Below are 27,194 nucleotides of genomic sequence, written 5' to 3'. Positions count from 1 at the left end.
GACCATTGGCGTCTTTGGATTGAACCCGCATGTAGATCTTCAATCTTCTTCTCTCTGGTCTGGTGTTTGTTTGACTTGAATGTCTTCAGGTGCTCCTAACGAGCAGCAGCTCTGCAGGGAACTCTGGGAAGTGTAGTTATTTGAGGTGTAATGTTGACCATATACTAACTGTATACCTGTATGGCTGTAGATACTTGGCAATAATTCTCCATTCCTGAGTTTTGACTCAACAGTTTCCAAGCACATACGCTCCAATGTATTTAATACAATGTAGGCTCTACAGGGACACCTCCATTGCAGTGTTAATTTAAGTCCAGGATTGTAACAAAATGGACGTTCCATTTTGTACCTCGGTGTTACAAAAAACACCCAAGACGGCTCAGTTCAATATATTTGACATAATTCCTGCTACTATTATGTTCCCCCCTTTTCGGGGGCCGAAATGAGTTATCTCCCCGACGGGTACGGCTGGCATCTCCACTATAGAGACAGGGTGAGAAGTTCAGTCACGCGAGAGAGACTCGGAGTAGAGTCGCCGCTTCTTCACCTGAAAAGGAGCCAGCTGAGGTCGTTTGGGCATCTGGTTAGGATGCCTCTCGATCGAGCGGCTCCCTAGGGAGGTCCTCGAGGCACGTCCCACCAAGGAGGAGACCAGGGATGTTCGTAGGATATTTGTGCTGATATTTGTTTTCGAGATATGCTGCAAACAAGACCTTGCCACATACAGTAGGGCTACATACCGGTACACATATACACACATGCACGTAGACAGACAGACAGACACACACACAGACAGACAGACAGACAGACAGACAGACCATCACCCTACTTGTGCTCTGCTGGCGAAAGTAAGGACAGAGTAACAGATCGAGGTATAGCTCCCCGATTCAGAGGTATAACAATGTATAGATTTCACCAGGTCTAAGGGAAGAGACAGCAACAATTAGGCTGTATCTACAAGGAGGTACTTCGTAAAAAAGCTATCAAGATAGCAAACGACCTCCTCTCATCCACTCTGCAGGGAATAATTGTGTTAAGTGTTGTTGCTGTTGTTGTAACCGTTTGTTTTTTACTGTTTGAGACTGAAGATGAATTTCCACACGTGGACAATAAATGTAACTAACTAACTAACTAACTAAATGGGTCAAATCAGTATCCACATGACTCAGACTGACCATAATCTTCATCATATTTGTTTTATCTTTATTATCAATACAAACAGTCAATACAATACAAAAACATGAGTAAGATAAATAGTATTCAAAAAAATGCTATTAAAATAGTTTCCTTCACATTGTACGTTAAGTGCAGGAGCAAAAAAAGAACACTAATAAAAACAGTTGAAATTGAAAAATGAGGCTATTGTGGTACAGTTGTGACCAGTATACAGTAGGCCTCTCTTTCCCCTGACATAATTTATTCCTGCAAGAGGCATTACGAGGGCACACCTTGAGGGTGTAGCATAATACTGACCTCACTCGGTCATACACATATTCACATGAACACACCAAAGTCATTCGGGGCAACCTATAAGGTTTTAACAAAATTGTAAAGTTCCCGCTATAGGGGTGAATATGACCTACTGAAATTCAGAACGCAAGCCCATTCGGAGCGGGCCACTTCTGGAGAACCGCTCATCCAATCCACACTCCACAACACTGCGCTTCCCTCTATGCTGCCTCCCCCTGGCCAGCCGGGTCGCCTGATGGGAGGGGAGTTGGAATAACATGTTCCTTCCACACGCTACAGTACATCCAAACTGGGGAAACTCCCCCCGTCAGGGAGCCGCTTGGACTCCTCATGCATTGAAGGAATCATGAGGTCAGATGCTCTCCCCAGGTTGGCAGAGGGAGTGTTAAGTGCCCAGGATTACATTAGACTAGAATTGACACTGGGTGTAAAGACAAAAAATAAATAAAACTGCACCGCTCCAAATGTAAAGTTGATCGGATGAGCGGTTCCTGAGAAATACCAAGGACAGACAGACTGACAGACAAAGAGACAGACAGAGATTCCTGGAATTTATAGATTATTATTATGTAATTTTGTCAGAAGTAGACATCTGACATCATGAAATTCCAAGTGTTTTGTTATTGGTTCTTACAGCATAAAACACTGCATCTTCAAATCACACTGCCTGAAATGGTTGGGAAAACATGGGCAGTTTATCCAGGGACTTTTGAACATTAGACAAACATTATTTAATAAAGATAATAAATATTTATTTTGCCTATAATATTCTTGTTTCAACCATTTCAGGCAATATACAAATCATCAATGATCTAGCTTTGTATTTACTTGATTTACGAATGCAAGTAATTAATGTGACATAAATAAAACAAATATGAAAGATGGCGTCTTAATTTGATCCCATTTGGGGAAGATGTGCTCCTCCTTCATGTGGTGTTTAATTTATACCCGTGTGACTGAAAACACCACCTATTCTGGCCACACGACACCGTGCGATGAACACAATATATAAACAGGCTTATAGTCAGTGGTGGAAAAAGTATTACATTGTTTTACTTAACCCATTCTGACCTGAGATCAGATCAGATTCATACGAGGTTTCCACTAGGACACACACTGGTCTGATTAACCCATTCTGACCCGAGATCAGATTCTAAAAAAATGTCAGTCGTTCTTCGATTCTTTCAAAAATAGCAGACCTACAAGCTCGTATCGCGCCACTCGGTGGCGCGATATGAGCTTGTAGATCTGCTATTTTTGAATAGCTAAAGCATAACATGATGCTGACACCAAAACGGGTTCCCGTTCAGAATGGGTTAAAAAAGTATCAATGGTAGAACTACTCCGTTACAAGTAAAAGTCCGCTAAATCAAAATGTAACTTGAGTAAAAGTACAAAAGGTATCAAAATGTATAGGCTATACTTTAAGTACCAAAAGTAGAAAGTACTCATTATGCAGAATGTCACCATTGTACAAGTTCAAAAAAATATATATACAAAAATATATTAAAAAAAAAAAAATCCGATCTACAAGCTCACAATGCGTCGCATCACATCGCTTGTAGATCGGCCATTTTCAAATGGGCTGTATGTTTTGTAATAATAATAATGAAAAATCTACAAAGTAACTAGTAACTATATTTTTCAAATAACCCATTCTGAACGGGAACCCGTTTCGGTGTTAGCATCATGTTATGCTTTAGCTATTGAAAAATAGCAGATCTACAAGCTCATAGCGCGCCACCGAGTGGCGCGCTACGAGCTTGTAGGTCTGCTATTTTTGAAAAATTGAAGAACGACTGACATTTTTTAAAATCTGATCTCAGGTCAGAATGGGTTAATCAGAACAGTGTGTGTCCAGTGGAAACCTCGTATGAATCTGATCTCAGGTAAGAATGGGATAATAATGAAAAATCTACAAAGTAACTAGTAACTATAGTTGTCAAATAAATGTAGTGGAGTAAAAGTACAATATTTGGATCTGAGATGTAGCGGAGTAGAAGTAAGAAGTATTAGAAATTGGAAATACTCAGGTAAAGTACAAATACTTATAAAATTGTACCTAAGTACAGTACTTACAGTGACAGTACTTAGTTACTTTCCACCACTGCTTATGGTAAGCCATGCGACTCGCGAGGCACATTTTGTCAGACAACAATAATAATACCACAACAATACTGCAATAACACTAAAATATCTCGCATGCATCTTGAAAATAGATTAATACAAAAATAACACTCAAACATACTGAACTGTACATGAAGATAATGGTCTAAAAGCACCTTGAAATACTGTAGCCCCCTTTCGGGACCCTCTCGGCTACCTTTTCTGAACTTTTGGGGCGGCGGTACCTTAGGGTCCCTTGTAGGTTATTCCACTCTCCATAGGACGCAGCTTTACCTATACTGTCTGTTCACGGAGGCCCACGGGGTCGCTTGAGCGTTGATGAGATGTTTCAACGATGCGTCCAACAGCAGTAGGAGAGACGGCGGAAAAACGTGTGCGAAGCCGCGTTAATCGGCGTTGCCGTTTTGGCTTCTCTGAAATTCTCTCTTCCTCACTTCCCATTATGTCCGGCCTCCGAGGACACGACAGCATTAAAAACATCCTGCATGTACGCGGTTGGCCAATCAAAGGCAGTATAACTAGGACGTGCAGCTAGCCAGTCGCGGTGCGGGAGGCGGGACATGATGGGAAGTGAGGAAGAGAGAATTTCAGAGAAGGCAAAACTTAAAAAAAAGAAATTAAAATACTTAACGGCAACTCCGATTAGCGCCGCTTCGCACACATTTCCGCTGTCTCTCCTACTGCTGTTGGATGCATTGTTGAAACATCCCATCAACGCTCAAGCGACCCCGTGGGCCTCTGTGAACAGACAGTAGGTAAAGCTGCGTCCTATGGAGAGTGGAATAACCTACAAGGGACCCTAAGGGTACCGCCGCCCAAAAATTCACAAAAGGTAGCCGAGGGTCCCGAAAGGGGCTCCTTGAAATGATGCGTTCAGTGTTTTGAAAAAAGGCTATTATTAGAAAAGTCCATTGAGATAAATAGTAATCATATCGCAATGTTCGCTACAGTAGTTTAACGACTGTTTCTCATGAAAAGCATTAAATGCATGAAATGCTTTTTTCCCGCATTATAGTTTACAGTAAAAAGAAATAATATACGGTATGCTGCTTCAGAACACGGCAGATAACGATTTTATCGTGCTACAAATTAAGGGGAATTTATAATACTGGGTGGTATCACTACAACAGTTGATTGTCTCTCGAAAGTTTCAAGAAATGTCTGAATTATTATTAGTATCATTCAAAGGCACTTCTGTGAAATTATTTGTTTAGTAAGTAACAGAGCACATCTACTTTGTACTGCACTCATTTCTGAATTTAGAAAATATATCATAATTTCCATACAGCAATGCTTTGTTATTAAAAACACTATATTATAGTTTTCTACTATAGTAGAAAATGCAGTAATTTGTACTTTTGAATACTTAAGTATTTAAAAAAAAAACATGCACTTCTGAATACTTAATTATTCTTTTTTAACAAATACTACAGCACATTAACTCAAATACCAATTTCACAGCGCAACTAATATTGGACTGTAGTATATCTTCGCTGAAAACAGACAATCTACAAGCTCACGACGCATCGCAACTTGACGCGTTGCGAGCTTGTACATCCGCTATTTTTTCCCACTAAAGTTCCCCTCCAGAATATGAACACTGGGGGGGGTTTAATGGATAAGTGGTTAAGTACACTGCTTCTCATTGGCCACCCCATGGACCTTATGTGTGAGTGAGCTGTCTTCTCATTGGCCCAGGACGTCAAGGACGATGATGTCAGCCACCCCGTGGACCTGTGTGAGCTGTTTACAGTCCAGAGACGCCACCAGTTTCCTGGACCCGGGCTGGGTGGGGACGAAGTGCTCCGTCAACGTCACCGTGGCGTGGCCTCCGACGTCACTGAGAGAGACAAACACGGGTTAACATCAATTCAATTCAATTGAGCTTTATTGGCATGAGAAAACATACGTTTACAATGCCAAAGCAAAAGTGTCAAAAAAGTGTACAAACAAAAACAGAAAATGGGGAAAGTATATACAGTTGGCGGGGGTACAGCCTTTTGTAGACATATATATACATGCTTTGTAGGGTATAAAGTGTTTTCGAAACAAATAGCATTTCTTTTTCAGTCACTTTGGGGCAAATAGCAGCATTTTATTTCTCAAGACTATTTAAAATATACAAAAATCTGATTTAAAAGCTAAGGTGACACGGACGCTTTCCAGGTATTAATAATGGGTTACTGGAGACGTGTTCAACACAAGTTCAGGAGTAGAGAGACCACCCCTCTGCTTATCTCCCTGTTCTCAACTGCCTCCCTAGAATCCGCCACCACACCTGTCTTCACTCAGTCACCCTATTCTAATAGAGTGTTGTCTGATCCTTCACATATATTATCTTCAGAGTATGAGCTGTTACCCTCTGGTAGACGCTACAGAGCGTGTCGTTGCAAGAGCAACCGCTTCAAACTTTCTTTTCTTCCCACTTCAATTGTTCTTCTAAACAACCGCCACATAGTTCATAGTTCTTAGTGGGGAAGGGACCTTCATCAGTTATTTATTGCACTTTTGTGATTGTGATACTATAAACTGTGAATACTTTTTAATATTTTCCCTTCTCTTATTGCAATTTGCACTTCTCTTGTGATACTCTTGTGACTTGTACTTTGCTGCTACTGTGTATTGTCTTGTGTGTATTGTCTGTCTGTTTTAAAAGGCGTTGATGTACTAATGCACTTTTGCCCAAGACAAATTTCCCCTCGCGGGACAATAAAGTATATCTCATCTCATCTCATCATCATAATCACCCCTATCTGTTCTCCACTCACCACCACAGCCAATCCTCGTTTGCAATAATCCCCACAGTATAAATAAAACCTGTGCTCACTCAAGCGCCTTGTTCGGTCTGCTTTGGGTCCTTCTCTGACCCAACCTCTTCCATTCTAATTATCTCACTCTTCTTCCTTCCGTCTCTATTTCTCTAGGAATCCAGGCTGGGCAGTGATAGCCTGGTTAATAAACCAGACCGAATCAGCCGTTGGCAAAACCGTGCGATATTAGTCTGGTTTATTAACCAGGCTAGGGCAGTGACGGAGCAGAGACGACCGACCACTCCCCGAGTAAAGCAACAATGACCGCATGGATTAAAGCAAAAAGATTATCTCACGACTGAAAAATAATTGTCAGGTCAAGTGCCTGGTCAAGTCCTGGTGTAAAAGGAACTGCTCTTAGCCTCCTAATTTCGAGCTGAACTCAGCCAACCTGGGGTATCTTATAAATTAATATTATAATGATGTTAACTTCCACAAAAGTAAAAGTTTTACTGTAAATAAAAGGTAAATTTTTGGTTTAGGTCTTCAGTATTGTGCTACGTCTCACACACTAGCGATGTGTTTCATAAATGTAGTATATTATATTTAGTTTTTTCTTTGCTTTTAGGAAATCTGAGGTCATTTAGGATTTCCGGAAGATTTGACATGCATTATATTGCTAGTTTGACCACTTTAAATACTCCTTAAAAATAACGATCTATAAGCTGTGTTGTGTTGACGTGTTGTAAGCTTATAGACAGCCTATTTTCTGTGCATGACATGCTTCCATAGAAGACTTGATGACTTCTATCATGGAATCAGTCGTGGCGACTGAGAACTTCATAAATCCATGTGACCTTCAGCTCCTGAGACTATAGGCTACGCGCCCAACGTCATCCCGTTTCACATTCGTCTCATTTGCATTTCAATCCATCGTTAAACAAAACGTAAGAGGTCTGGTGTCTTTCCAGTGAATTAGTATTTAATGCGATTAATGTCCTTTGGTGTCATTAAAGAATGTCTTACCCAACGATGACTTCGTGGCCGGTCTGCAGACCCAGTCCCTCCACCCTGAACACCACGCCTCTCAGCGTTCTGGGCAGAGGGTTGGTGAAGGTGATCTTAGCTGCCATCTCCTTGCCCACCACAGCATCTCCCAAAGGCTGCAACACAGGCCGCACGCACACACACACGCACACACACACACACACACACACACACACACACACCAATGAACCTGTGTACTGTGGAAGGGACAGCATACCGTAGCATTCTTGCAATGCATATTTAACACACAAGTGTTTTACTCAAGCCAAATGCTAACGGACAGTGATATGACGCAGCGGTTCTCAAAGTGGGACCCCCAGGGGTCATTGAGGGGGGGGGGGGCTGTCATGGACAAGGAAAACATTAACGAATGAACAAGTGTCTCCGTTGTTGACGTCTCACCTTGATGTTGAGGTCGGGCGTTCGCAGTCTGAAGGTGGTCTGGTTGGCCAGGACCTGCTGGGTCTCTGTGACCCGTCCAGACAGGGTCAGCATCAGGGCGGCCTGGTCCACCAACTGGTCCTGGTACTGTTGGACCGGGAGCACCCAGTCCATGCTCTTCTCTGTGGAGGTAGGACAGTTTAAAGATACCTTTAGTTAATCTAACCGGGAGCACCCAGTCCATGCTCTTCTCTGTGGCGGTCGGACAGTTTAAAGATACCTTTAGTTAATCTGACCAGGAGCACCCAGTCCATGCTCCTCTCTGTGGAGGTGGGACAGTTTAAAGATACCTTTAGTTAATCTGACCAGGAGCACCCAGTCCATGCTCCTCTCTGTGGAGGTGGGACAGTTTAAATAGACCTTTAGTTAATCTGACCAGGAGCACCCAGTCCATGCTCCTCTCTGTGGAGGTAGGACAGTTTAAATAGACCTTTAGTTAATCTGACCAGGACCACCCAGTCCATGCTCCTCTCTGTGGAGGTGGGACAGTTTAAAGATACCTTTAGTTAATCTGACCAGGAGCAGCCAGTCCATGCTCCTCTCTGTGGAGGTGGGACAGTTTAAAGATACCTTTAGTTAATCTGACCAGGAGCACTCAGTCCATGCTCCTCTCTGTGGAGGTGGGACAGTTTAAAGATACCTTTAGTTAATCTGACCAGGAGCACCCAGTCCATGCTCTTCTCTGTGGAGGTATAGGACAGTTTAAAGATACCTTTAGTTAATCCATTAATACTGTTGGCAGCACCCATGCAGTCCACGGCCTGAAAAACCTGGTTCATGGTTTTGTTTTGTTCATCTCTCTCAGGAAGGGGTGTAGTAATTTTTTTAGGTATTTCTACTTTCACATGTAAGACCTGTTGTGTTTGTATAGAGGGTACAGTATGCGCGTGACATCATCATCATACCTGGAGGTTATGCAGGAACGCCTACTGAGTGTCCCAAAAATATATATACTTTTCTGGCCTTGACAGCCCGGATACATCCACACAGAAAAGTCAATCTGATTGCATTAAATTATGTTAAACGACATTAAATTCACTTTGCAAACTCACTTTGCCACTCGATTTCCCATTCAGTTCATGCATGCACATACCCTCTAGTCTATTGTGTGATACTTTTACTTAACCCATTCTGACCTGAGATCAGATTCATACGAGGTTTCCACTGGACACACACTGGTCTGATTAACCCATTCTGACCTGAGATCAGATTCTAAAAAATGTCAGTCGTTCTTCGATTTTTCAAAAATAGCAGATCTACAAGCTCATAGCGCGCCACTCGGTGGCGCGCTATGAGCTTGTAGATCTGCTATTTTTCAATAGCTAAAGCATAACATGATGCTAACACCAAAATGGGTTCCCGTTCAGAATGGGTTAAATGATGTCAAACGACATTAAATTCTCTTTGCAAAGTCACTTTGCCACTTGATTTCCCATTCAGTTCATGCATGCGCATACCCTCTAGTCTATTGTGTGATACTTTTTACTTAAGTAAAATAAAACACTGACCTTCATTGGGCAGCAGGTCCACGGTCATCTGCTCCTTCTTCATGGTGCCCTTCAGCACGCCGGTGTAGTACATGACCGCCACCTGGCTGTGCAGCGTGGCGCTGCGGGCCTCCGAGCTCAGGTTCTTCACCAGGATGCTGAGGCGGGCGTCGGAGCCCATCTGGGGGCCCTCGCCCTCCATCTTCACCTCCACGCTCACGTCCTCCGCCATGGGGGAGGAGTAGGTGTCCGGCTTGCTGCCGTAGCGGCTGGCCGTCTCCACCGCGATGCGCTCCTCTTCGGAACCTGATGAAGACGATCATGTTGTACATTAAACACCATTCTGGACGTGGAACCCCTTTTTGGTGTTTTAACCATTATTTTAAACTTTATCGATTGATAAAAAATAGCAGATCTACAAGCTCGTAGCGCGGCCGGCACCGCGCTACGAGCTTGTAGATCTGCAATTTTTTTTAAATAATCGTTAGGGCGCAAATTTCGAATATATATTCTTTCAGAGCGAATGTTTTAACTCAAATCTTTTCTTCCGGGAACAACATTTTGAGATGGGGGTCGGAGGCCAATTAGTATTACATAGAATTTTTGGGGGTCCTTGACCCTCTCATGTTTGAGAACGACTGATATAGAAACATAGGTTTTTTTGTCCCCCATATATGTGGACTATAGGTTGGAGGAGGGTGTGTAGAGCCCAGGTGGGGGGTATTTATATGCAAATATCATAACCAATGGCATTGAAATGGCATTGTAATGAACATCACTGATGACGGTTTAGGTGAAAAAAGAACAGAATTTTTTTTTAGTAATTCATTAAAATAGAATTGTTGCTAAAAAGCAACGCTGGTCTTAGAGGGTTGGTCAGTGTCTTGCTCAAGGACACTTCGACACTAATATAACTCTGGGGGAGCCCGGGATGGAATGGCTTGGGAATGGCTGCTCTACCCCTGAGCCACTGAGTGAGTGTATATAGATATCTATTTAGATCTTTTTGACATGCTTATTTTATTCTTTTCTCTCTGCTCTCCTTTTCCCTGCCCCCAAACTCTCCTTTTTCTTCTTCCCCCCTTTCATAATGGAGCTGTTACGTACATTTAAAAAGATAATTTCTGATTCTGACAGGAGAGATATGAGGATGGGAAGATGGGGGAGGAGGAGGAGAGGGATAGGGGCATGGGAATGTATGGACAGACAGACGGACAGAATATGGGGGAGGAGGAGAGGGAATGTATGGACAGACAGACAGAATATGGGGGAGGAGGAGAGGGAATGTATGGACAGACAGACAGAATATGGGGGAGGAGGAGAGGGAATGTATGGACAGACAGACAGAATATGGGGGAGGAGGAGAGGGAATGTATGGACAGACAGACAGAATATGGGGGAGGAGGAGAGGGAATGTATGGACAGACAGACAGAATATGGGGGAGGAGGAGAGGGAATGTATGGACAGACAGACAGAATATGGGGGAGGAGGAGAGGGAATGTATGGACAGACAGACAGACAGAATATGGGGGAGGAGGAGAGGGAATGTACGGACAGACAGACAGACAGACAGACAGACAGACAGACAGACAGACAGACAGACAGACAGACAGACAGACAGACAGACAGACAGACAGAAGAATGAAGCCTCATACTCCATTCATCTTACTACCCCCCCTAGCCCTAGGCCTACTCTAAGTATAAATTCATCTTAAGGAGATAGCCAGACAGTAGGTTAGCAACATCAAGCGATCTAATGCGAGTCACGGGTTAGAATTTAAAGTTATGTGCTCATGTTTTATCCCCTATTGCCAGAGGAATGCAGTCCACTCCTTCAGCAACAAGTCATGATTTGTGAGACACCAGAGCGTGATACCTTCTCTCTCCTTCCAACCAAAGCAAAACTGTGAGAGATATTTTGACATGAGAAGGAGAGCAGGTGAGCACGACGATGCACTCCATCAATAAATAAGTTATATATATAAATAAAATAAAAATACATAAAGGGGGAATTGGAGTGCATTGCATCTGTTTTGTGTTGTTGTTTGTGCAGTGCAGAACAAAGACAAATGCAGGCTGCGTTGTTCCTGTAAGTTTGCTGGCTATCAGGCTTCAGTTTTCTACTTGACAAGATCCGAAAATCGTTGCTGTATGTCGGGGGCAGAAACCTTGTATCTCCATTTCACCATCTGTTGTATTTATTTTGTAAATGAACGCACTACTCCGTCAGACTACAGTAGCCTGGAACTCACCTATGCTTTTTATGGCATAGGGCAGCTCCCGGCAGGATCCGCCGGGAGAATATATGCGCAGCTGCGCGACATGAGACTAATTACTTAGAGCGACAGAGAGAGAGAGGAGCGTGTGTGTGACTGTACTGTATGTGTGTGTGCGTGTGTATGTATGTCAATTTTACAAAGGTGCAGACAATCAGAAATCAGCAGAGAGTGAGCAATGTTTGCGCTACTCTATGCCGAATTGAAGTGGACTCGGACCCAGACTTTATTTTTCTCCCTGGAAATAAAAACGTCTGGGTTTCCGAGGCTAGACTACAGTGTCAAACAAAAAGTAGCAAAAATGGCCAATCTATACAAGCTCACGACCCGTGGCAACGTGGCACGTTGCAAGTCTTTCCGAGTCACTGAGATGGTCATATTATTGTACAGTACCTTCAGAGTGACATGGTCATATTGTACAGTACCTTCAGAGTGAGATGGTCATATTGTACGGTACCTTCAGAGTGCTTGTAGAGGTGGGTGATGTCAGCCCTCTCGTCAGAACCCACAGCCTTGGTGCTGATCTTGTGTCCCACGGCCTTCTTCTCACTGTGGACCTGCCTGAAGGTCCCGTCCAAACTCCTCTGCCAGTAGATCTTGTCACTGTTCACCTGATGGTGGAGAGAGAGATGAGATGATGATATGAGATGAGATATACTTTATTGTCCCGCGAGGGGAAATTTGTCTTGGGCAAAAGTGCATTAGTACATCAAGGCTTTTTAAAACAGACAGACAATACACACAAGACAATACACAGTAGCAGCAAAGTACAAGTCACAAGAGTATCACAAGAGAAGTGCAAATTGCAATAAGAGAAGGTATAATATTAAAAAAGTGCTAGAGTATTCACAGTTTATAGTATCACAATCACAAAAGTGCAATAAATAACTGATGAAGGTCAGAAGTCCCTTCCCCACTAAGAACTATGAACTATATGAGAGAGATAGAGAGAGAGAGAGAGATAGAGAGAGACTGACTCCATCAGTGCTCAAACCCTGCGTCACACTCCAATGATGCTATCACACTTACTCAGGACATTTGCATAAGAGTTATGCCCTGTCTGGCATATGTTGCCACGGCAAAACTAGAAGTTTTCTCTTTTCAGGGTTGCGACACCGTCAGACGACAGAAGTATGAATCAATCTCAAATCATCTATTTCCCAAAATGTATTTGAAGAACACACTATAAACATGAATCCTGAATGAGTGTTGGAGTTTTACTGCCTGGTTTCACTGGTTAATTTCTAATACAGAAAACATACAGTTTTTCGTTGATTAATTAACGAGGTAAATCAAAGCGAGCAGAGTTCTCGTCTGAAATAGTGAAGAAAAATAAAGCCATATAATAACAAAAAAAAAAATATATATATTTATAGAAGATGCATTCAAATGACAAAATATGTTATATTTAGGGTTGTCCCCGATCGGATCGGGTGATCGGAAATCGGCTTCCGATCACATGATTTTCACAACATCGGAAACGGGGGGAGAAAATATCGGATTTTTAATTGTCTAATGTTAATCTCAAAGAAAGATGTATTAAGCAAATAAAGAAATAACATTTTGTTGTGTTTATGCTAGTTGTTTTCCTTCTGGTCCCAGTCAGAGCTCATCAAACAAAGACTAGTCACACTCAGAGGTGTGAAAGACACCTATGACGACAACAAAGGAAATGATGCAACCCCGCTATGTATGATGTCATACATACATACATACATACATACATACATACATACATAGTACTCTCTCTGAATGAGAGAGACTCTCTTTAAGAGTTTTAACTTGACTTCACTTCTTCTATAAGCTGTAGAACTGTATTCTAGGGCTGTCAGTTCACCTCTATAATCCAATTCGAATTTCATTGCTTAATTATTTGTAATTTTCGAATATATTCGAATATTTACATTGTTTATTTTAGCTCATATTTAGCCTATAATAATACACGTGGCTGGCATGTCTTGTGAGTTTTGGGAAGTGCATAGTTTTGACAGGTCTGCCTTCTGTGGACAGTGAAATCCTGACCATTAAACACGGGCAGAGGCAACGATAAAATCTATCATTCATTGTGAAGCCAGCAACATGTTGATGCAAACAGACGTGTACAGTAGCTGCTCGGCCTGCTCCAAATGATATTAGCATTCGTCTGTGTCTGCCCGTGTAAACGCAGCATCGAGTGTGTTATTAAGGAGGACTCCTTGGCTTCTAACGATATGGACTAATGTTAGCTCCCATGCTAACTAGTTGCTGCCCTCGTCAGAAACAACAACACCACAGATCGGGTGGAAGATGCCGATATCACTTTGCTTGTGCCCGTGGATGGGAAATGAGATTTAAAAGGCTATAGAAGCGTGGATGAAAGGCAAGCACAGATGTGCAATAAAGTTGCGTCGTGAAACTGTATTATGATTTTCGTTCTACCGGCGATTTCTGTCTGCGTAGTATATAGTATCTATGTATGTGTTACAAGGGTTTGTGTGTCTGTGAATAAATGGGCTACAGCCAGTAAGCCCGCCCACCCTGTAGACTGTCTCTGATTGGCTTACCCTGAAATCTGGCCCTACTTTAGCCAATCAATGACCTCTTCTGCGACGTGACCGGCGTGCACCTTTTCACATGCAGTGGAAGCGGCCGGGGAGATTTCACAGCGGTAGATGCGTTACTCAATACATTTAGTGAGCGGATAAAATAACATAAAACAAAATAAAAATATTAAATAGAATTAATAAATTATAAAAGCTCCATTCGAATGGCAATTTTAGCTTTCGAATATATATATATTTTTTAATATTCGAATTTCTTTCATATTATGAAATTCGTTCTGACAGCCCTACTGTATTCTAACTCTAATTAACCAATACATCATTATTTTGCTATGATTCCATGATTTCATAGAAAGAATAAAAATCACACCCGTGTGAACTGAGTGGTGCAACTCCCCTCTCCCCATCTCTTCCCCCCCCCCCCCCCCCTCTCTCTCTCTGTCTCTCTCTCTCTCATTAGCAGGCAACAGTGCAGCACTATCTCTCTCTCTGTTTCTGGCACAACAGCGCCCCTACTGGTACTAATAGTCATACTGGTGCTCATTAACGTCACATAGGCAGACACATACTGTAGGTGAACCAACACATAGGTGAACACGGACATTGCTGTTCCTTGGAGTGGTTGCACCACTCAAAAACACACAATGACAGTCATTCTAATAAAAGTATAGTCACATTTAAGTTATATTATATAAATATACCAGTATAAGATAAGATAAGCATTATTTAATGTACAAACCCCACTGAACGTGCACAGCATACAACAAGCACACTGACCACACACAGGCATATCACATCCCAAACCCTCCATGCCCGGCCTCACCTCTGCACACCACACACAGCACACCACACACAGGCATATCGCATCCTCAAACCCTCCATGCCCGGCCTCACCTCTGACCGGCCTCACACTGACCACACACAGGCATATCACATCCTCAAACCCTCCATGCCCGGCCTCACCTCACACAGGCATATCACATCCTCAAACCCTCAATGCCCGGCCTCACCACACACAGGCATATCACATCCTCAAACCCTCCATGCCCGGCCTCACCACACACAGGCATATCACATCCTCAAACCCTCCATGCCCGGCCTCACCACACACAGGCATATCACATCCTCAAACCCTCCATGCCCGGCCTCACCTCTGACCGGCCTCACACTGACCACACACAGGCATATCACATCCTCAAACCCTCCATGCCCGGCCTCACCTCACACCACACACAGGCATATCACATCCTCAAACCCTCCATGCCCGGCCTCACCTCTGACCGGCCTCACACTGACCACACACAGGCATATCACATCCTCAAACCCTCCATGCCCGGCCTCACCACACACAGGCATATCACATCCTCAAACCCTCCATGCCCGGCCTCACCTCTGACCGGCCTCACACTGACCACACACAGGCATATCACATCCTCAAACCCTCCATGCCCGGCCTCACCTCACACCACACACAGGCATATCACATCCTCAAACCCTCCATGCCCGGCCTCACCTCTGACCGGCCTCACACTGACCACACACAGGCATATCACATCCTCAAACCCTCCATACCTCCGGCCTCACCTCTGACCGGCCTCACACACACCACACACAGGCATATTACATCCCAAACCCTCCATGCCCGGCCTCACCTCTGACCGGCCTCACACTGACCACACACAGGCATACCACATCCTCAAACCCTCCATGCCCGGCCTCACCTCTGACCGGCCTCACACTGACCACACACAGGCATACCACATCCTCAAACCCTCCATGCCCGGCCTCACCTCTGACCGGCCTCACACTGACCACACACAGGCATATCGCATCCTCAAACCCTCCGTGCCCGGCCTCACCTCTGACCGGCCTCACACTGACCACACACAGGCATATCACATCCTCAAACCCTCCGTGCCCGGCCTCACCTCTGACCGGCCTCACACTGACCACACACAGGCATATACCACATCCTCAAACCCTCCATGCCCGGCCTCACCTCTGACCGGCCTCACACTGACCACACACAGGCATATACCACATCCTCAAACCCTCCATGCCCGGCCTCACCTCTGACCGGCCTCACACTGACCACACACAGGCATATCACATCCTCAAACCCTCCATGCCCGGCCTCACCACACACAGGCATATCACATCCTCAAACCCTCCATGCCCGGCCTCACCACACACAGGCATATCACATCCCCAAACCCTCCATGCCCCCCGGCCTCACCTCTGCGAAGACGAAGGGCGTGTCGTGTTTGAGGTACACCTGGCCGGCGCGGATGGCGTGTACGGAGGCGGGGCCGCAGCGGAAGGTGCCCTGGCTGGTCTCCTGCGGCGTGGAGTCCACCGCCTGCCAGCCCCCGTGGCCCGGGGGCAGGTCCGGACGGGCCATCCAGCAGTCGTTCCACACGTGGAAGTTCCTGTGTGTGGAAAATGTATTACTTTTAGGGATGCACCGAAAGGGAAATTCTTGGCCGAAACCGAATACCGAATATAGGAAACAGTTGGCCGAAAACCGAATACCGAATAGCCGAATACATCTTTGTTGTAAAGCTACCTGATTATGGCAAGACATGATTATGGCAAAACCTAACTTAAATAATAAACACTTATGGGTCCATTAAAAAACATCTAAATAATTGGAGGCTTTGTGATTAATTAATCACATTAATAATCGCATATCAATAGGCCTATTTGACCTGCGCTGAAAGTAGCAGATCTACAAGCTATCTACCCGTCGCAATGCACAGCGCGTTGGGCTTGTACATCTGTGTTTTCCTCGCAGTTTAGTTCGATTCACAACTTTAGGACCACTACTACTATTCGTGAGCCGAACTATTTATTTGAGCCGAAACCGAATAGGCCGAAAATACCTTTTTAGCCATTTTCGGCCGAATATTTTCGGTGGCCGAATTTTCGGTGCATCCCTAATTACTTTAATGCTGTGATCTGTAGTTTCAACTCTGGCTCCTATAGTGTCGTTTTTGACTTGAATTCCATTTAGTTGTAAATCACGTCTTAGTCACCTGAAATGTTTTAGTGCTAGTCTAGTTTTAGTCCGGACTAAATATAATACGATGTTTAGTCGTCATTTGTCTTTTACTGGGAAGCAGTGTTGATTTCGTCGACTAAAACTAAGACGAAAAATGTCCGTCGACTACCTTTTTCCACTGACGAAAACTAAATGGAAACTAAATAAAAACTAAGCTACGGTGACTAAAACTAAGAGTAAATATACTGACAATTTCGTCAACAAATAAAAACTAGACTAAAATGTTAGGAAGGGACTAGTGTACAAGAGATCCAGTATTAAGTAATTTTACAATTAGTTGCATGCTGAAAATAGACGATCTACAAGCCCACAACAGATCGGCTATTTCAGTGTGAAAGTGAAAAAAAACAGTCATTACGAGTCACGACGGCATCAAGGCCCGCCAAAATACATTTTGACTAAAATCTTATGACATTTAGTCGACTAAAACTAGACACTAAAACGTGACTAAAACATGACTAAAACTATTCAAGAGACTGTGACTAAAACTAAAAATTTGCTGCCAAAAACAACACTGCATGCTGGGAAGTCTGAGATTTAGAAATGCCACAGAAAAGAGAGTTAGAATCTCAGGTACCAGCTTGCCTGTTTGAGTCATCACTATTATTATTATTATGGGCACTAAACGTGCCCATAAAATGTAACCATGACGACATCATGTGCCTGCTCATCAGTTAACCTGAGTTTAATAGCAGGTTTTGTATCGACCTGTACCTTCCTTGAACTGTACCCATTCTGCAAACTGTTCGTTCAATTAATCAATCAATCAACCGACCAACCAACCAACCCCGGTGGAAAAGGGGCCTCTGTTGTGTCATTAATAAGGGGTGCATACTTAGTTTAGACTAGTCATTGGTACTTAGTTTAGACTAGTCATTGGTACTTAATTTAGACTAGTCATTGGTACTAACTAGTCATTAATTGGTTACTGGTTAGACATGGGTTAAGGTTAGGTTTAGGTGTGCTGCCCCGTGGGAGGTTAGGTTTAGGGTGAGGGTTTGAGATAGGTTGTAGTAGTAGGACTAATGATGACTGGTCTAACCAATGACTAGTCTGAACCAAAAACTGTCTACACTAAGTACTGCACCCCAATAATAATAGTATTGATAATAATAATAATAAATTTGTATAGCACCTTTCATGCCATAGAAATGCAGCGCAAAGTGCTTTACATGCAGCAAAGAGAAAAACAAGAATATAATTAAAACAAGCAAAGAACATAAAACCAGCAGCAAATGCAGAACAATGAGTGCCCGAATAAGAACACAGAGGATTTTATTAAAAGCTCAACTAAAAGCAAAAGTGAAAAGGTGGGTTTTGAGCTGTGCTTTAAAAGGCGTCTACAGAGGGTAGTCTCCTCAGGGACCTGGGAGGACAGTGGGAAGGCTGGGATACCAGGTGACTGTCCACAGTCTCCTCAGAGACCTGGGAGGACAGTGGGGAGGCTGGGATACCAGGGGACTGTCCACAGTCTCCTCAGAGACCTGGGGGGACAGTGGGGAGGCTGGGATACCAGGGGACTGTCCACAGTCTCCTCAGAGACCTGGGGGGACAGTGGGGAGGCTGGGATGCAGGTGACTGTCCACAGTCTCCTCAGAGACCTGGGGGGACAGTGGGGAGGCTGGGATACCAGGGGACTGTCCACAGTCTCCTCAGAGACCTGGGGGGACAGTGGGAAGGCTGGGATACCAGGGGACTGTCCACAGTCTCCTCAGAGACCTGGGAGGACAGTCCACAGTCTCCTCAGAGACCTGGGGGGACAGTGGGAAGGCTGGGATACCAGGGGACTGTCCACAGTCTCCTCAGAGACCTGGGGGGACAGTGGGGAGGCTGGGATACCAGGTGAATGTAATGACCATTATACCAGCATGGTTGAAGCTGTTGCAGGATATATGCTGGCAAAAATGTTGCTCACAGAGACAAGCGTAGCCTTGTGAGAAAATGAGTATAATATAGGCCACAACCACCTGGCCCCAATCAACCCTCTGCTATTTTACTCACCTTTATTTTAGGCACAGCTATGACTGTGACTTTTTACGACTTGTTTAAAAATTGCCGCTGCATTCCGGTGAGCCCCAGTGCAGTGCCGTGCACACCACACACACACACACACACACACACACACACGCTGCATTCCGGTGAGCCCCAGTGCAGTGCCGTGCACGCCGGAATGCACAACAAGATATGAAGTGAAAGGTCCTCAGTAGTACGCTGCATACCTCGCATGCCCCACCCCAGCCCGGCCCGGCCCGGCCCGGTGGTCAGAACGTACAATAAACTGGGGGTCCTTGACATGACTCTGAGTCCGATATTATGGAGTGTATCTGAATACAGCCCGGGGGAAGGGTATAGGTGATTGACAGTGTGGTATAAATAAAGCTCTCCGTCACATATTTGGATTTGGACAGCAGGGATTTCAGAGCAGCATCATTCTAAATATGGTCATTTTGGCCTGGATTGACCTAGCCTCGGGTCCCAGGCTTACTTATCTGCGAAAAGAAACGCCTGGTGACAACCTAAGGCAGAGAGAAGCTATCGGCGGGTTGTATCCTCCGGGAATATCCGTCAGATGTATTTCCCCCGGATACGATATTTTCCCGACCAATCACAACACTGGTTTCATTCGCAGAGAATGTAAACTGATTTGTAAAAAGCATCAACGTCATTTTCCTTCGGCGATACTTCCGCTAAAATCCCGCACTTGAACTTCCGCTGATAAGTCTTTTCAGCGTAGGTCTTTGCCCAGGGTGGGATTGACCTGCAGTGGCTGGAATTTCCTCCCGAAAGAAAAACAGAGTGAGTCCCCCCCCCACCCCTGGCCTCGATGAACTGTACCTTCGTCAGGCAGCCTCTGTAGACATTTTTAAAGCTCAGCTCAAGACCCACTTCTACAACGTTGCTTTTAGTTGAGTTTTAATATGCACGTTCCTACCCTGTCCTGACTGATTTGCTGCATGTGGTGTTTTTATTTGTTTTTATTTATTTTATGTTCTTATATTCAATTTTGTTCTTTGCCATTGTTTTATCATTTTAACTACTTGTGTTTTATTGTATTTTATTTTTGCCCTGTGAAGCGCTTTGAGCTACATTTATGTATGAAAGGTGCTATACAAATAAAGTTTATTATTATTATTATTATTATTATGAAAGCAGAGCAGCATCTTACCAGACGGAGTCGGCGTTGAGGTACTCGATGGGTTCCATGTTCTCGTCGAAGTACACGTCCGTGGTGAGGGACACGTCTGTGTCGTGGGCAGACTGGAAGTTGGTGACGCTGCGAGCTGGTATGCCGAGGCACCGGAGCACTGTGGTGCACGTATCAGAGCACAGAGACAGGAGAACATGAGAATACATTCACCGGAGCACTGTGGTGCACGTATCAGAGCACAGAGACAGGAGAACATGAGAATACATTCACCTGAGCACTGTGGTGCACGTATCAGAGCAAAGAGACAGACAGAGAACATGAGAATACATTCACCTGAGCACTGTGGTGCACGTATCAGAGCAGAGAGACAGAAAGAGAACATGAGAATACATTCACCGGAGCACTGTGGCGCACGTATCAGAGCACAGAGACAGGAGAACATGAGAATACATTCACCTGAGCACTGTGGTGCACGTATCAGAGCAAAGAGACAGGAGAACATGAGAATACATTCACCTGAGCACTGTGGTGCACGTATCAGAGCACAGAGAGACAGGAGAACATGAGAATACATTCACCTGAGCACTGTGGTGCACGTATCAGAGCAACGAGACAGGAGAACATGAGAATACATTCACCTGAGCACTGTGGTGCACGTATCAGAGCAGAGAGACAGGAGAACATGAGAATACATTCACCTGAGCACTGTGGTGCACGTATCAGAGCAAAGAGAACATGAGGAGAACATGAGAATACATTCACCTGAGCACTGTGGTGCACGTATCAGAGCAAAGAGACAGGAGAACATGAGAATACATTCACCTGAGCACTGTGGTGCACGCATCAGAGCAAAGAGAACATGAGAATACATTCACCTGAGCACTGTGGTGCACGAATCAGAGCAAAGAGACAGAAGGAGAACATGAGAATACATTCACCTGAGCACTGTGGTGCACGTATCAGAGCACAGAGACAGGAGAACATGAGAATACATTCACCTGAGCACTGTGGTGCACGTATCAGAGCACAGAGACAGGAGGACATGAGAATACATTCACCTGAGCACTGTGGCGCACGTATCAGAGCAGAGAGACAGGAGAACATGAGAATACATTCACCTGAGCACTGTGGTGCACGTATCAGAGCAAAGGGACAGGAGAACATGAGAATACATTCACCTGAGCACTGTGGTGCACGTATCAGAGCAAAGGGACAGGAGAACATGAGAATACATTCACCTGAGCACTGTGGTGCACGTATCAGAGTAAAGAGACAGGAGAACATGAGAATACATTCAAGTATGCTGCTTAGTTGTGTGTTAGTTGTTTTTTTATCTTGTCTTTTTCTTTTATGCGAGTCTTGTGTATTTTTTTGTATTCTTTATTGAAAAATCATTAAAAAACTTTGATGACAAAAGAACCATTATTTTAAACTTTAGCTGTTGGAAGATAGAGCTTGTATTTTATTTTATTTTTTGAAAAATAGTGAAAACGTGTGCAAATATTAGCTTTTTTTTTAACTCAAATATTTGATTAATATATCGTCCCTGGAACAATATATTTTGAGATGCGGGTCGGGGTAAAGAGAGAAAGTGAGAAAACGAGAAGAGATCGCAGAAGTTGAATAACATAAATTCAATTACTCCGCAAAAACCTCACTTTAAAAATAGGCTTCCAACGGTGGAACCTGCACGTTATCCCGGCTGAGGGAAGGCGACACATGCGTGTGACAAAAGTGGTATCCCGTAGGCATGGCAGGAATGCAGGCCGGGGTATTTTGGGGGTAGATATGAGCTATGGCGGTGCTTGCGCTGCCATCAGGAGGAATGCTACGAGCTATAAGGTCAGCTGCAGTAGCCGTAGCGTGTGATGAGAGGCCATCCCTGTGCAGCAGTTAATACATTATTGCCTCCAGGCACCGTGAATGAAGTCTTCTGTTACGGAGAGCAGACACCGCTAATTAGAAGAGCCTGATAGACAGGAGGATAGTAAGCTCTCTCTCTCTCTATCTCTCTCTCTCTGTCAGGGCAATGCTCTCTCTCTCTCTCTCTCTCTCTCTCTGTCAGGGCAATGCTCTCTCTCTCTCTCTCTCTCTCTCTCTATCAGGGAAATGCTCTCTCTCTCTCTCTCTCTGTCAGGGCAATGCTCTCTCTCTCTCTCTCTCTCTCTCTCTCTGTCAGGGCAATGCTCTGTTCACATGGCAACTAAACAGAAATATGGCAGGCTAGAAAAAAGGAAAAAATAAAAGAAAAACACTTTCACTGATAACAAGCGCACGCACAAACTCCTGGATGCACGTACATGCATACAGCTCACGAGTGCTTGTGCGCGCACCACACACACACACACACACACACACACACACACACACACACAACACGCACGCAGACGGCACCATAACCTAAGCCCGGCGGCGTCCTTGTTCACCTGTAGTGGTGATGCCAGAGAAGACCCAGCACTGTCCGTAGGAGACGGGCGTCCCGTCGGTCGAGTGGTACTTGCGCAGGACCTCCACGCTGCCGCTCCACGCCGTGGGGGACACCCCGTCGCTGTAGTTCCCCGACCAGTTCCCCACCAGCACGCCGAAGTCGTCCTGGGCGTTGATCTGGAGAGATGGACGGACGCGAGAGCAACCACGAGATTCTGATTACAATTTACAATTTTACAATTTAGGCATTTAGCAGACGCTCTTGATCCAGAGCGACTTACATTAAGCAAGAACAAAAAAGCGTGGGAATACATCACATGAAAACATTTATCATGAAACATGTGTAAGCTAAGAAAGTAACAGTGGAATATCTATATAATGAAACTATACATATAAGCTATACATCTATACTACTATGCTATACATTATGTACTATGACGTGCTATGACTACATATAATGCACTTATGCTGTCTACATAACATGCTATAAGTCTGTATCAAATGCTATCTAAGTCTACAGAAATGCTATCTAAGGGGGTGGGGTAAGTGCTATGGGCCATGATGGAGTCTGAAAAGGTGGGTTTTCAGACTACGGCGGAAGATTGGGAGTGATGCTGCAGTGATGATTACAATAATCTGCGTCGTTGTTGTAACGTAACGGTCGTTTCTGAAACAGTCACGCATGGGAAACCGTCTGATCTCGTATCTCACAGGTCTTTGAGGGGCGCCACTAGCCCCTCCTATATTCAGCTATAGTGTAGATTCCTGTCCTAACACACAAACATTAAATGCCATTGACGAATGAATGGAGAATCTACGTCATAATTATGTAGACGATCAAATCGGCTATTTTGTCCGAATAGAATTCCCCTTGACAATATCCTCATACACATCACGAAGATGTATGATGATAAGAGCGCCCCTCCCTCACTTCACACGGGTGTGATTTTTACACTACATTTACTGCAGTGTAGAATAATAATGTGTGGATCCTGGACGTTTAAAGTAAGTAAGCCTTGCCGAGCCATGAGGCCCACCGGGCAGGAGCCTATCTCCTGTTTCTGTAGCCATGAGGCCCACCGGGCAGGAGCCTATCTCCTGTTTCTGTAGCCATGAGGCCCACAGGGCAGGAGCCTATCTCCTGTTTCTGTAGCCATGAGGCCCACCGGGCAGGAGCCTATCTCCTGTTTCTGTAGCCATGAGGCCCACAGGGCAGGAGCCTATCTCCTGTTTCTGTAGCCATGAGGCCCACCGGGCAGGAGCCTATCTCCTGTTTCTGTAGCCATGAGGCCCATAGGGGCAGGAGCCTCTCTCCTGTTTCTGTAGCCATGAGGCCCACAGGGCAGGAGCCTATCTCCTGTTTCTGTAGCCATGAGGCCCACAGGGCAGGAGCCTCTCTCCTGTTTCTGTAGCCATGAGGCCCACAGGGGCAGGAGCCTATCTCCTGTTTCTGTAGCCATGAGGCCCATAGGGGCAGGAGCCTATCTCCTGTTTCTGTAGCCATGAGGCCCATAGGGGCAGGAGCCTATCTCCTGTTTCTGTAGCGTGAGGCAGCTTGATGTACAAGTACACCCCCGGCCCCTGGACATGCCGACGCTGGTATGTCGATCCAACCCTTGATGCTGAGTGCCAAGCAGAGAGGCACTGGGTCCCATTTCTATATTTTATCATGCTCATAAAGTGCTCTGTGCTCAAAGTGCAATTAAAAGGTTTCGGTCCTAATTAAGACCTTCGTCAGTGCTATCCTATATGTGCGATCTTGGGACGCTTACCATGGCAGATATGACCCTGACCACGTTGACAGCGTCTCCTCGCCCAGACGGAGGAATCTCACTCTTCTCCAGGATGAAGAGACAAGCATCCAGGACCCCTTCGTGGAACTAAGAGACATACGGAAAAGATTACTAAAGGGGTACACACTCATACAGAAAGAACATTTCAAATGGTAACTTTTTGATTCTTGAAATTGTGGCGTTGTCAAGTGTTGGACCACAGTCGACCTCCGGCGCCATCAGAGATGTAGTCTCTGAGGTGTAGGTTTCGTACTCCGTACCTGTCCAAAGTTCCAGGTGCGAGCGCCGATCTGTTTCTCCGTGCCGTAGTAGATCCTTCCGATGTCGTTCATCACGTACTCCGTCCTCTCGTCCTTGTCGTCCAGGAACACGGTGTCCTCTAGAAAGACACGCAGACAACCAGACCGTACATGAGACTCCATGCAGAACCCGTGATACAGTACGGTATGTACTGCACTGTGACAGGCATGCCGTTCTTTGGACCACAGACTCTACGCCGGGTGGAACCATAAATGGTGTGTTGGTTTGTTGGGGACACTCTGTGACTCTACACCGGGTGGAACCATTAATCAGGTGTGTTAGTTTGTTGGGGACACTCTGTGACTCTACACCGGGTGGAACCATTAATCAGGTGTGTTAGTTTGTTGGGGACACTCTGTGACTCTACACCGGGTGGAACCATTAATCAGGTGTGTTAGTTTGTTGGGGACACTCTGTGACTCTACACCGGGTGGAACCATTAATCAGGTGTGTTAGTTTGTTGGGGACACTCTGTGACTCTACACCGGGTGGAACCATTAATCAGGTGTGTTAGTTTGTTGGGGACACTCTGTGACTCTACACCGGGTGGAACCATTAATCAGGTGTGTTAGTTTGTTGGGGACACTCTGTGACTCTACACCGGGTGGAACCATTAATCAGGTGTGTTAGTTTGTTGGGGACACTCTGTGACTCTACACCGGGTGGAACCATATAAATCAGGCCTGGCCCGTTCAGTTCAGTTCAGTTCAGGTCAGGTGAAGTTGTTCAACGATTAAGCCGTGCCAAGAATGTGATTTTCTCTTTCTTGAACGTCATGGATGTTTCTGTGAGAGTCGAGCGAGCCACAGGGCAGGAAACGGTTAAGCAACACAATAGCGGGTCGGTCCCGTCGCAGTGGGGCCCGGTTTCATTTAGAGTGACATCATCACCACCACCACAGAGTGCAGGGTGTGGGACCCTCAGGGTGTGGGACCCTCAGGGTGTGGGACCCTCAGACGTGCATCTCTCTCTCCCTCTCCGTTTTGAATCTCTTTCCAGTGTTTTTTCGCTCTCTTGTTTTTTTCCCCAACCATCTGTTTGGTCTCTTCTCTCTCTCCTCCTGACACATGGACGTGATTACCCACCGGTGAGACGCTATGTGTGTGAGAGAGAGAGAGGAGCAGGAGGAAGGGGAGGAGAACGCTATGTGTGTGAGAGAGAGGAGCAGGAGGAAGGGGAGGAGAACGCTATGTGTGTGAGAGAGAGGAGCAGGAGGAAGGGGAGGAGAACGCTATGTGTGTGTGAGAGAGAGGAGCAGGAGGAAGGGGAGGAGAACGCACGAGAGGCCATGAGACAGAGAACAGGCTAAGTGTGGGAACAGAGGGAGAGAGAGAGACTTGGCAGGGAGGGAGGGAGGGACTCGGTACGAGAGAGAGAGGTGACAAAACAGTGCAAGGATATTTTGGAGAGGATGGTGAAAGAAAAACAACACAGGAATGGGAGTGAGTGGAGAGTGGAAGGAAGAGGCAGTAAAAGGTTACACAAACGGTCACGATATCGAGGGGGTGGAGAAAGGGCGGAAGTTATGCTCGAAAGAGAAGCATAACTTTAGCTAGGGGGGATTAGAGAGAGGGGGGGGGGGGTTAAGGGAGGCTGTGTGTAAAGTTTTACTCTGAGAAAGTGCAGGGAGGTACCGGCGGATTAAACCACTGACAGCTGCGTCTCACATGGTGCTCACTCCTCACTAAACATCTCTGGAATGCAACAAAAGATAGAGAGATAGAGAGAGAGAGAGAGAGAAATTAAAGGAAAAGAAGGATGGGGTGATAGAACGAGGGTCAGGTGAACGGAGAGAGAGAGAGAGAGAGAGAGGGAAGGGTGGAGAAGAAAATGTAGAGGAAAGCATAACGCGAGGGAGGAAGATTGCCACCAGCTGTAGTATTATTATTATTATATTGTGCAACATGCCTGAAGCACTTTATCCAGTAATTGGGGGCATTCTGGCTTTTATACGAGAGGTTTCTGAGAGATTGGTCTGGGGATGGAGAGATTGAGAGGAGGAGAGAAAAACGATTGGGCTCGCCGCCAAAAGCAGCAAACATAATATAATATCAAAGACGGGGCTTGCTCTTTTTTATTTTTATCAAAAACACATCCACTGCTTTTTTGCTGGGATGCACAAAAACATCTTTTCAAATCAATATCCTGTGCAAATGCTTTGCTGTGGTCAGCAAAACTCAAAGGAGCGAGGGTAAGAATACGCAATGAGTGGCCGGCCGGCAAAACGGCTATATGTTTTTGCTCCAGCGGTGCAGTTGTTTTTTTGCAAGGACATCTTTAACTTTGGTTTCTCATAACGTGGACACAGGCACAGAGCAGTGCGACA

The 27,194-nt window shown here is 45.2% G+C and overlaps 1 protein-coding gene across 2 annotated transcripts in view; it reads right to left on the bottom strand.

Annotated features, from left to right (window-relative positions):
- Nucleotides 1-1,182: 1,182 nt before the first annotated feature.
- Nucleotides 1,183-27,194, bottom strand: part of LOC308326368 (protein-glutamine gamma-glutamyltransferase K-like) — a 40,104-nt gene continuing 14,092 nt past the window's right edge. Inside the window, exons 4-15 of one of the 2 annotated variants that reach the window (XM_080779195.1) lie at nucleotides 24,829-24,949; nucleotides 24,548-24,655; nucleotides 22,775-22,952; nucleotides 20,367-20,505; nucleotides 16,376-16,568; nucleotides 12,057-12,210; nucleotides 9,344-9,628; nucleotides 7,797-7,957; nucleotides 7,374-7,510; nucleotides 3,390-5,437; nucleotides 2,748-3,087; nucleotides 1,183-2,676 (exon numbers count right to left, since the gene is read on the bottom strand). In XM_080779195.1, coding sequence (XP_080635321.1) covers nucleotides 5,284-5,437; nucleotides 7,374-7,510; nucleotides 7,797-7,957; nucleotides 9,344-9,628; nucleotides 12,057-12,210; nucleotides 16,376-16,568; nucleotides 20,367-20,505; nucleotides 22,775-22,952; nucleotides 24,548-24,655; nucleotides 24,829-24,949 — 1,630 coding nt within the window. In that variant the 3' untranslated portion in view covers nucleotides 1,183-2,676; nucleotides 2,748-3,087; nucleotides 3,390-5,283. Of the gene's footprint in view, nucleotides 3,088-3,389; nucleotides 5,438-7,373; nucleotides 7,511-7,796; nucleotides 7,958-9,343; nucleotides 9,629-12,056; nucleotides 12,211-16,375; nucleotides 16,569-20,366; nucleotides 20,506-22,774; nucleotides 22,953-24,547; nucleotides 24,656-24,828; nucleotides 24,950-27,194 lie in introns of both variants that reach the window. The other variant, XM_080779196.1, reaches the window with a different exon arrangement.

The sequence above is a fragment of the Protomyctophum bolini genome (assembly GCF_963924005.1).
Source record: "Protomyctophum bolini genome assembly, chromosome: 12".
Lineage (NCBI taxonomy): Eukaryota > Metazoa > Chordata > Actinopteri > Myctophiformes > Myctophidae > Protomyctophum > Protomyctophum bolini.
This window is presented reverse-complemented; position numbering and strand designations above follow the sequence as displayed.